This window comes from Panicum virgatum, chromosome 3N (genome assembly GCF_016808335.1).
Source record: "Panicum virgatum strain AP13 chromosome 3N, P.virgatum_v5, whole genome shotgun sequence".
Classification (NCBI taxonomy): Eukaryota; Viridiplantae; Streptophyta; class Magnoliopsida; order Poales; family Poaceae; genus Panicum; species Panicum virgatum.
In genome coordinates this window covers 5,903,564-5,914,824 of record NC_053147.1, presented here as the reverse complement: position 1 = coordinate 5,914,824, position 11,261 = coordinate 5,903,564, and the positions used below count along the sequence as shown (strand labels likewise).

Genomic DNA, 11,261 nt, shown 5'->3' with positions numbered 1-11,261 from the left:
TATTGCTGGAGCCTCACGGAGGCAGCTGATTTCTGGTCCCTGACTCACGATTCTTCTAAAAAAAACCTAATCCATCCTAAAAGGCTTACCATCTCTCATGCTCAGAGTTCAGATTCTGATCATACCATGCCGTGGCGGCTGGAAACGGTCGTGCTGTCGCGGAATCTCTATCCCCGGGGCGCCTATGACGAGCGAGGTTCTCCTGCCCTCAATGGCGACGGGTCACCGGCCGCGCGATTCCAGTCGAGCTGCCATGGTCCGCCCCAAACAGACAGCAACGGAGTCAGAGAGCCTCGACGTCCAGAGGCGGAAAACGAAAGGACGGCGCAGAGCGCAAGGAGGATCTGCCGATCCGGAGGAGCAAGGGAAGGTGCAGGCGCGGATCTCCGGCGTATCAATGCCACGGGCGTGCTCGAAAGCCATCGCCGTGACACGTACCTGGGGCAGCTCGACATCCAGGGCCCAGGGGTGGAGAAGGGAGGACGACGGCGAGCATTAGAGGATTTGGCGGAGGAGCACCACCAGAAGGGGCGGCTGCGCATCTCCGGCGACTCCAGCAGCGGATGCGAAAGCCATTGGGCACGGGAGAGGGAGCCGTCAATGGAGGAAGCAGCGTAAACGAAACGAGGGGCTACTGTGAAATAATATAATCATATGAGGGGCTCTTTTTGTAAATACCTAGGGGTTTCTGTAAATATTCCGAACGCGATTACTAATCGCGATCCAAATAGGGGGTTATTGCAAAGGTCTGGATCAATCAGGGGGTATTTTTGCAAATATTTGGCTCGCCTGTCGCCTCTGTCCCCGCCGGCCGCCGCCGGCAGCCAACGGCCGCGTTGATGGCGACCCAGCGGGTTCTCCCGCAGCCCGTAGCTCTGTCCTTGTTCCGTACGGAGAGCTCCTTCAGCTCCTCGCCGCCCCCCTCATGTTCTTCACGGTCTCCTCAATTCCTCATGTTCTTCACGATCCACAGCATTACAACAATGACAACTTTCACTCGCTGAGGATCCATTGCTGCATTGAGATCTACCAATGGATTTGATGAGGACGCTGCAGCTAATGACTCGTTTTACGCCCGACGAATTGAGGCAACCAAAACAACTTGTCTGATGTCAGTTGACGATCAGAAATCGGAGGGCATATCATCAGCTTATTTTTGGCAATGTTAACTCTGAAGGAAAGTTCAGACACTTGCTGGTCATGAAGGTCCACAAGCTCCAGCAATCATCGCACACAATATTTTCTCCCCAGGTTCTGCAACTCGCATATATGTTTTCCCTTCACTCCAATAAATCACAGTTTCTCAGGGCATCATCACACAATCGCAGGTGGTCACTGGTCAGGGCATTCACACAGAGCAAAAATGCCGATCAGGAATCCAAGACTGAAGATGGTGGTTTATTGACTGAACATGGCTTCCATAACTGAAGTTAGGGATATCCTTATCGTTCAGAAAATGAAAAAGAGAGAGACTTATCTTGTTCTGGATTCACATCAATAGCTATTTTGGACAAACTAAGTTAACGTGACGATTATTATCTGATCTTTGGACAAAGAGGCGATGAACAGACGATATGGCCATGCAAGCCTGGCTTGATGCGTTGTAATTCTTGTTCTTCTTTTTTCCTATCTTGTATCTTGTTCTTGTCTGAAGCTTTTTTCTTTTAATAAAATCTTCAGTAGGGGCTTGCCCCTCCTGTTTTCTTTCAAAAAAAAAACAGACGATATGTTGCAAGAATCTTAACGCGTGAGATGGCAGTGTCATATTCACTCGTGCAATTGACAGAAAGATCTTAGCCAAACTGTAGTAATGTCTTCATTTCAAGAGGGCATGTAACTTCTTCCCCAACAGGCAGGCACATCAATTTCCTTGATACAGTAGTGTTCAATTAACCACGATTTCCAGTTTCCAATCAAGATCTTATTTAAACGCTGGCCTGCTACTATATAGTATAGTACGCTGTGGGGGTTCTCTTTCCCCCTCGTGCTCCATCGCGGCGCTGCCTCAGTTGCAGCTGCAGCAGGAGCAGCCGCAGCTGGTGCCGCACTTGCAGGTGTTGCAGTCGCAGCCGCCGCTCTCCATCGCCGCCTCGAACCCGCCGGAGCTCCTGCAACGGACGCGCAGGTGAGGTTGAGTTGAGCGGCGAGCGCACTGAAGGACAACAGCGGCGGCGATGAATCGAAGAAGAATCAAACAAATGATCCCGACGACTTACGCCTTGCTGGTGGCGGCGGCGATGACCATGGTGGTGGTGGCGGAGGTGGCCTCCACGTCAGGGAACATCTTGCAGCTGCATCATACACATCGATCAGTCGTCAGATATATGATCAGTAACTGAAGATTTTTTATCCCCAAGGAAAGTAACTGCAGATTTTGTCATGGAAAATAAAAATACAGGGTATCATCATGTGTTGTGAGGTTCGATAAGATTCCTACCCGGTGCATGAGGTGCACTTGCAGCCGGCGCCGCACCCGCAGTTGCCGCCGCAGCAAGACATGCTGATCCTGTTGATCACGAGCAGGAACTGGTGCTGAAGAAGGTGTGGTGCTTCTTGATGCTTGTGCTCTGCTTCGCTTGTGATGAGGAATGGCGAGGCCGGGCAGGGGTATAAATAGGCCCGGCGGCGTAGCGGCGAGGTGCACGGCGATGCCCGGACAGAATGGACGCGAGCGATCCAGGGACCACCCACCTGCTTTGGAAGCAGGAATATGGATAGACGACAGGGAGAGGTGCTGGTGCCTGGTGGTGAGCTCTCCTCCATTCTTTCTCTTGATCTTTTGGAGGGAAAAGAAAAAAAGGAATTTTGCTGCAGTAAAATTATTTCGCTTTATTCTCAAGGTTTTCGATCCTGTCGGCCATAATATCGCAGCAAGAGAAATGAGGTCTTCACGGAATTACATGGAATCACTTTTCAGTGAAAGAAAAGATCAAAGCTGCATATATGCAAGGGGATGATGAAGAAATGCCAGGGATGAAACGTTGTCGAACAGTTTATGCTGGGCGCTGGCAAAAGATGGCCATTCACTGTTGGACGTAGTGTTGTGCTAATGATTTGAAGGGGCATAGGCACATAGGTTTTAGATATTTGTGAAAAAGATTTTTTACCGTAGCGACAAAATTGTTTACCTTGCTCTGTATTTCATCATGTCTCCATCTAAAATCACCGAAATTCGGTAATTTTTCTGTCAGATTGATGCTCAAATTTGGAAAATTTAAATACTTTGAATTTTATTAAGAGTTCTTTCGGATTGGTATTCATATATTAGGTTATAGTTCAATGGTTTCACCATTACTCTTATTTTGCAAGGGGAAGCTTCCCCTGTTCAAATTCAGCACACAATTTTTAGTTTTTTCATTACCGTGAAGTGGGTGGGCCCATTCTTCAAATATTGGGCCAAAAGGAGCGCAGACGCTAGGAAAAAAAGGTCAGACCCTCGACCTGCTCTGCAGGGGGTTCGATAAATGATGCTACTTGTTCTAATTCCAATCTAACCTTGTCGTAATTCAGATCCTTCTGAAAAAAAATTGTGGCTGTGCTCACCATCACAACACCCAACCCTCCCAATTGCACCCATTTTGTTTAGGCACTAGCCAAAATGGCTCCGCTTCAGTTGGGCTTTGAAGCAGAGTGAACAACATCGTGTGTGTCGATTCAACCCACGAGAGATTAGGCCCAAACTAGTTTTTGTGAACCAACGTCTGAAACTAGAGATGACAGAGGAAAAAGACAATCAGACGGCTCAAGTTCGTCCGATTGAAACCAAATTAAAAAAAACGGTTGGCGGCCTCCTGGAATCAGGAATCAGCGTTGATTTGGAGAGAAAGATAGCGAGTTTTCAGTGAAATTCTCATGCAATGTTGCAAGGTAAAAAAATTTCTTCACAAATTCGTCAGAAATCAGAATCACAACAAAAATTAAACGAGCACAAAATCTACGGCGCCCGAACAGCCTGCACCACCGAACAGCCTGCACCAACGCCCTGAACGCCGCCATGGCCGTGGGCGCCGTGTCACACCCGGTTTACGAAGACAAACCGAATGCATCTTATATGTGCGCCAGGATCAGTTTACACATATATGATTGACCATAAAGTGAATATCACAACGAGTGCAAGCGTAAAGAGAGTATTAAAGTCTTTATTACAAAACCGAATGCCTTAAGCGAATAAGTAAACGTCTATAGAGTAGCAGCGGAATCTTCTTCAGCACAGACAGATAACTGGGAGACATACATCTAGAAATCCTCGAAGTCTTCTGGATACTCCGGACAGTCGTTATTATGGTTTGAGAAGCAAGTATGCAAGGGTGAGTACACTTATGGTTGGTACTCAACAAGTGGTAGGGAAACAACTATAATATATGCAAGGCTAATTTAAAGAATAGCTGACACGGTTTAACTGCACTCAGCAATTTTAGTTGATCATATTTTATTAGCAAGCATTATCTAGATATAAGTATATACCACTAAACCCACAAGATAAGCATATGTAAAGATAAACAACAATTAACCATAAATTAGAGCATCGATTTAGATCAACTTCAAGTTCAATTATCATGTGAGGGTCCAAGCCGCTCGTGACCGTGAGCACGGCTGATATATCAGTTTTACACTCTGCAGATGTTGTACACTTTACCCACAACTCGTGTTTCCCATGTCGCCCGGATTTGTAAAGCCCTTAAACACTTCCTTTGGTGAGTGGCTAGGGATTCACTACGAGATTTTTCCAAAGAATCACTATATGTACGCACTGGTCCCTTTTTCTGCGGTACCTCAGAAGACGAAGCTTCCTTCACCCGCTCCTCAAAGCTCAATAACCCAAAAATCCACCAATCAAACGCCCCAGGCACGACATATAGATCATCTAGTTACTTAACCAAGATCAGAGCCATATAGTATTGTGGTTGCACAGTTTTCTTGGGTGATTCTTCATGTTCCAATTAACACATATGATCTTGATTAACAACATTAAGTCATCATGAACATGAAGTAAACAAGTATAGCATTGGTATTAACATTATCCAACCATAACCAAGGTAAAGCGACTAGCATAGCTACCCAATATGAAAATAAACCCAAGTTGATCAAGGAATAAGGTAAACAATACTAGGCATGTCCTTAACTTGGTTCCCATCATATTATAGACACATGCATGTACATAAAAGTAAATGTGATAGATTTGGTGATTTCATGGGTCAAAAACATGATCAAGGGTCCACTTGCCTTCCTCAAACTGCTGCTGGTCCGGTCCTCCGAAGTCTTGATCTTGCTGCTGCTCCTCGAACTGCGGATCGTCTATCGCACCAACCACGCACAAACAAACAAACAAGTACAAACAATAAGAAACAGTACACTAGACAACATAAATAGTAAAAAAGAGGTTACTAAACTATACTACTCGTTGCAACGATCGCGTGAGCGTAAAGATCATCGAAAACGGATCTAAAACGGAAAAATTATGGCTAAAACAATATCTAAGGGCTAAAACGTAATTAAATCTTATACGCAGGGGCTAAAACATAAAAGAAAGGGCTTTTTCGTAAATACTTTTCAACAACAGTGGACGACGTGTTAATTTTGATAAAACAGAGGGGTTTATGTGCAAAACGGGCTTGGTTGACCGGTAAGCATCTGGTTTGACTCTGCTTAGATTGGATCTGGGCCACCTGATCTAGATCGGACGTCCACCGAGGGTTGGGGCTGAGCGGGCGGCGCTGGCGGCGAGGCTGCGGCGGTGGCGCATCGCCGGACTTGGCCAAAACGGCTGTCTGGGGCTCGATTCGAGCACGGCAAACACTGGAAGCATCAGCGCGGAACGGGCAATCGATCTAGGGCAGCGGCGCGAGCTAAGGCGGGCAGAGCAGCGCTCGCGGCGGCGCATGTCGGAACGGCGGCGACGGCGAACGCTCCCGGGCGGAACAGAACGAGAGGGAGGGAGAGAAGAGGTCGGCGTGCCTCACTACCTCAGTGCGAAGCTCCTGGATGGTTTGAAGACGGCAGAGGCGTGACGAAACGGCAGCGCGGCGGCGGAGTTCGAGCTCGGACGGAGCTCGACAATGGTGGCGGCTGCGTCCAGGGTTTTGCGAGGGCGAAGCGACGGCTGCGGGTTTAGGGTTCCAGGGGGGCGCGGCGTTGCTTTTATAGGGGCGGACGTCCCCTTGACGTGCGGGCCACGCCGAGGCCGCGGCGGCACGGGATCGGGGCGGACTCAGAGTCCTTCCTGGGCACGACGCGGGGAAAACGGAGGATCCGACGGGCTGGGCCCACGCGTCGGTGAGAGAAGAGGGAAGGAAAGCGCGGAGCGGGCTGGGCCGCGAGATGGGCCGACGCGTGAGGGAAACGGGCCGCGGAAAAGAAAAGAATGGAAGAGGGAGAGAAGGAAAGTTGGGCCGGTTTGGGCTGAGAAGGGGAAGGGGAAAAAGAAAAGCCTTTTCATTTTCTGAAACGATTCAAACTCTTTCAATTTAAATTCAAACACAAGGATTCGAATTTAAATTGAACGCCAAACAAATAAAAGATGCAAAGCAGCATGAGATGCACATACCTATTTTCCTTACATTTATTTTATGGCTAAATATTTTATTTAAGCTTGCGATAAATGCTCTAAATTTAAAATAAAGTAAATAAAACCTTATCAAACCTACAGAAAATCTAATTAAATTTATTTAGACTCCTAATCTCGGGCAGGTCTCCGGCGCTGACATCAACGTCCATCGCCGCCGCCTCGCACGCGCTGTTGCTACCCTCGGTGAGATCCCCAGGCGCCAGCGGGAACAGGGCGAGGCACGCGCCGCTCTGATCGTCCCCCCGTAGAATTTGCAACGCACACGATTTTTTCTCTTTCGGTTTTCTGTACTCTGTCTGAACTCTGAAGCACGGCTTTGTTTCCAGTCTGTTGAGGGCGCTTCCTTTTGTTTTGGACTGCAGATGAACTAAGGGGGTGTTTAGTTCCCAAAAAAGTTTGCGCAGTATCCGTCACATCAAATTTTCGGACACATGCATGGAGTATTAAATGCAGTTGAAAAAAATAACTAGTTACATAGTCTAACTGATTCAATAGAGATGAATCTAATAACACTAATTAATCTATGATTGGGTATTAATTGTCTAGTAACAACGAAATGTGCTACAGTATCCAAACCCAAACTTTTTCACCAACTAAACACCCTCTAACTGTATGGACATTTGGGCTGCAGCCCAAACTCTGAAACTATCATTCACATAACAGAATATAACAGCTACATACTATAGGAATATAGGATCTATCTAAATTTCAGAGCTCGCTCGATATATCAAAGATTATCAAGATCAAGAATAATTCTGCAACATACTTGTTCCATCCTTTTCTGTCTGTGTAAGGTTATTAGTACAAGAGTAGTCTACTAAAAGCGGTACGGTTGATAATAACTACCAATAGTATAATGCAAGGGAAATCAAGATGCAAAATACTAATAGTGTTTTATTTCTAAGAAGGAATTAATTAATTAAATCTGTTTGCTAATATCCATTATCCACCCATGAATAATTGATGTTGATGAATGCGTGGTCCATCAATTAGATTAGGGGTTCTCGGACGTGTCGTTGTAGAGGTCGTATCCTCGGAGGAGCTCGCCGCAGTTCTGGAGCGGCTCCTTCCGGAAGAAGGCGATGGGGTTGGCGTAGCGGACGCCGCCCATCTCCATGCCGTTGTTCCGGGTGAGCGGGACGCGGGAGCGGTCGCGGAAGCGCTCCACCTCGGCGCAGTCCGCCTCGGGGCTCTTGAGCAGCATCACCTCGCAGATCTCGTCCTGGTGGTCGTCACCGATGTCCATCCGGTACCACCCGCCGGCGTCCGTCGTCGCCTCCGCCTTGTCGTGCAGCTTCTGCGTCTCGAAGTGCCGGCACTCCATCGACACCGTCGCGCCTGCATGCACGCACCAAACCGGCAATGGCAGTGGCGGCACAAGCGGCAATGGCAATGGCGGCAACGCCCAAACAATTAATTAATGGCTGCAGGAGCGAGGCTCTCACCTTGGATGTTGTGGGAGACGTTGGTCTCGAACCCGGCGCGGCAGTTGTCGCAGTAGACGCGGCCGGTGACGACGAACCCGGGCTTGCCGCTGCCTGCAACGGCGACGGCAGCCACGGCCGTGGCGGCCAGGAGCAGCGCGACGACGAGGCTACTACGAAACTGCGGCATGGTGGCCCCCGTCCGATCCTCTTCTGTTTGTTTAGTTTTGGATGATCGAGCGAGCTAGCTATCTCTGATGCGATCTGCTAGCAACCTCAGAGATGTCAAGTCTCGAGCAACTTAAAAATAGAGAGGGTGAAAGAAGTGGATGAATGAAATAGGCCATGCGCAGCTGCACGCGAGAGGCGGAGCTCGTTTCTAGGCACCGGGATGGCCGGCTAAACTTGGCCGTTGTTGGAGCATTTGACCACGTATATATGCAGGGAGTGTAAGAATTGCCTACTTTCTACTCCCTCCGTTCCAAATTATAGATCATTTTGACAAATCAAGATACATATTTTTTGTCATGTATCTAGACATAGTATTTATATAGATGCATAGTAAAAATTATATATCTAGATTTGTCAAAACAACCTATAATTTAGAACAGAGGTAGTAAAATTTTTACCACACATGCTAGGATTTATATGGCCAACTTCGAAAGGTGTCCTACAACCAATTTTACCAATGTAGATTTATATGGCCCACATTAGTTTATTTTTCATAGTGGCACATAGATTCCTCTCTTTTTCTATCCTACGTAGTACTGTTAATCTGGATTAAAAAAGAATCATAAGTTTGAATTGAAAAGGTGATTTGGGAACCAAGTCACTAATTAGAATTTACTGCAAATTTAAAAACAAATTCCTACAATTTTTGGAGTCATACTTCCCTTCCAAATATGTCCTAAATGTGTCTTTGTTCATAATGGAGACATCTGGGCCTTGGTTGGTTCTCTCCGCGCTCCTCGCGCTACCAAAGAATCTTGCATGCATGAAGTACTAAATAAAATTTATTTGCAAAACCTTTTTATAGATAGATGTAACTTTTCGCGACGAATCTAGTAACAATAATTAATCAATGATTGGCTACAGTAATGCTACAATAACCAATCTCTAATCGTGCGGTCAAAGGCCTCATTAGATTCGTCTCGCAAAATAGCGCAGGGGTTGTGGAGTTAGTTTTGTAAACTGTTTTTATTTAGTACCCCTAATTATTGATCAAAGTTTGTACTACCTGTGCTGCGGAGAGAACCAAACAGCAAACAGGGCCCTGCGTGCTAGTTGCTTGCTGTTCCACTCATGGTAGGGTCCTTTCGCTAGCAGAGTCCTTAAGAGAGTAGACCAATTTGAGGCTCTGAACTTGGCCGCTTCTTTGCTACTCTGTGGGCCAAATTTGCTTGGCCAATTTCACCGATCTTGGGTCCGAAGGGGAGGAGGCGCCATGGCTCTTGAGACCGCGACAGCGAGGCGTCGGAGCAGAACAGCCACAAAGATAAGGAAGGAAATCCTCCCGAGAGCTACCGGCGACCAACAGACAAGGCCGCCCAGGGAATTTTCTCACGGTCGGACCCATAGCAATCAAGCCCTGACAATGGCGTCCGCGAGAGCTCCCTCCACGAGACCATCTCCCCGCACGCTCTGGGCGCGAGATATAGGTAGGGCGCCCGTGCTCTGTGCAGATGCGATGCCGTGTGCCAGCAGGCGGGCAGGGACAGACGCAGAGCACCGGCGGCGGTGAAGCCGGATTGCTGGGACGCCGCCGACGACCCCGACGAGATCGGGGTCTTCGCCGCCGAGCGCTACTTCTACGGGGACGACGCGCTGTGGTGCGAGCGCTCGTCGTCGTCGCTGTCGCTGTCGTCGTCCGCGTTCAGGACGGGGACGCTCGAGCACGCCCGGTCCGTCGTCACGGCGGGCACCAGCTCGTCGGAGGCGAGCTGGAACAGCCGCTCCGCGCTGCTGCCCGTACCCATCGAGCCATCGGATGAGAAGTCGCGCGGCGCCGGCGCCGCCACTCCGGTCGCCGAAACGGAGCCTTGTTCCGGGGCGGAGAGTGGGCGCGCCGAGCGTAGGCGCGCTTCTTCGTCGTCTAACTCTAACCTGCGGCGGTGGCTGCTCGCCGTGGCGGGTTGCGCTTGCGCCCGCGGCGACAGCGGGGAGTCGGTGAGCGCCGACGAAACGGAAGCCGGCGACGACGTCCTCGGTGCCGGTGGCAAGAAATATAACGCCGAAGCAGAGATGATCCCGGAGCTCGTGTTCGAGGAGGCCACGGCAGTGACGGTCAGGGCTGGCAGTGGCAGATGGCTCCTCGAAGGCGACCAAATCCTTGCCAGAATGGAGGCGTCTTCCCCCATTGACATCGCAGGGCACGGCCACCGCCGGGCCGCCAGCTCGATCGAATTGCCCGTGCCGGTGGTCTTGCATCCCGCAGCGACGGCATCCTCCGGCGAGCGGCGGCGCGTGAAATCTTTGGATGAGTTCAGGCCGTTGGGCGACGGCCAAGGGAGCGCGCTCGGTCCAGCGACGCAGAACGCTGCTTTTACAATCGCCGCCGGAAATGCTCCGCGCGCGGCCGCTGGCGGCGGAGGGAGCCCTGGCGCCGAGGACGACGACGCGACTCCGAGCGAGCTCGGATGCGCGTACCCACCGAGCGTCGTCTGGAGCGTGGTCACCGCGGACGGCGCGGCGTCCGGCAACTTCTCCAGCGCGGCGTCGGGCTACTACTACCACTACTTCAGCTACGGCGAGGACAGCACGTTGCGGCACGCCGCGGCGAACAACGGCCACCGGAGGAGGAGAAGAGGGATCACCGTCACCGGCAGCAGCCTGCTGATGACGTGCATGAACGAGAAGACGGTCGACGCCGTCGGGCCCGCTCGGTCCGTTAACCGGCCGGAGGTCGAGCCGGCTGCCGTGGCGAGGCTGGGAGCTGCCGGCGGCAGCCGGAACGGCCATGGTGGAGGGTACCAGGACGTGATGCGCCGCCGGGGAGGTAGGTAGGTCGGCCGTAGGTGTTGGATCCGCTACAGCCAAGGACACACTTCACCATCTATCAAATTTGGTTCCTGCAAACCATATTATTCCTTGTGAATCCATCAACTGTCAGTGTTACTGACGGGTGGAGGCAGAAAAAAATATTCATGACAAGGGCTGATGTGAAGGAAACCGAAGAGAGGACACTTGTGTTCGAGATAATTTGTAGAAGATGACGTTGTGAGTTACCGTATTGTATCTGTCTATATATTTGACATTGTTACAAAAAAGGTGAA

General features: G+C 49.9%; 3 protein-coding genes across 4 annotated transcripts; 1 reads left to right on the top strand and 2 right to left on the bottom strand.

The window, feature by feature from the left end:
- Positions 1-1,793: 1,793 nt before the first annotated feature.
- Positions 1,794-2,680, bottom strand: LOC120663931 (metallothionein-like protein 2C). Of its 2 annotated transcripts, XM_039942880.1 has the most exons (4): positions 2,438-2,680; positions 2,217-2,291; positions 1,987-2,108; positions 1,794-1,954 (listed from the first exon to the last, which is right to left on the bottom strand). In XM_039942880.1, exons 1-3 carry the CDS (start codon positions 2,497-2,499, stop codon positions 2,006-2,008), a joined length of 240 nt encoding a protein of 79 aa, XP_039798814.1. In that variant the 5' UTR covers positions 2,500-2,680; the 3' UTR covers positions 1,794-1,954; positions 1,987-2,005. The 2 variants fall into 2 exon arrangements, with proteins under 2 accessions (XP_039798814.1, XP_039798813.1); XM_039942879.1 differs by having other exon boundaries at positions 1,794-2,108.
- Positions 2,681-7,302: 4,622 nt separating this feature from the next.
- On the bottom strand, positions 7,303-8,400 carry LOC120667332 (major pollen allergen Lol p 11-like). The gene is made up of 2 exons (XM_039947435.1): positions 8,011-8,400; positions 7,303-7,903 (listed from the first exon to the last, which is right to left on the bottom strand). Exons 1-2 carry the CDS (start codon positions 8,177-8,179, stop codon positions 7,560-7,562), a joined length of 513 nt encoding a protein of 170 aa, XP_039803369.1. The 5' UTR covers positions 8,180-8,400; the 3' UTR covers positions 7,303-7,559.
- A 1,183-nt stretch (positions 8,401-9,583) lies between these two features.
- LOC120667481 (protein PHYTOCHROME KINASE SUBSTRATE 1) lies at positions 9,584-10,992 on the top strand. The gene is made up of 2 exons (XM_039947546.1): positions 9,584-9,588; positions 9,672-10,992. The coding sequence occupies exons 1-2, from the start codon at positions 9,584-9,586 to the stop codon at positions 10,990-10,992; spliced, it is 1,326 nt and encodes a 441-aa protein (XP_039803480.1).
- Positions 10,993-11,261: the final 269 nt, after the last annotated feature.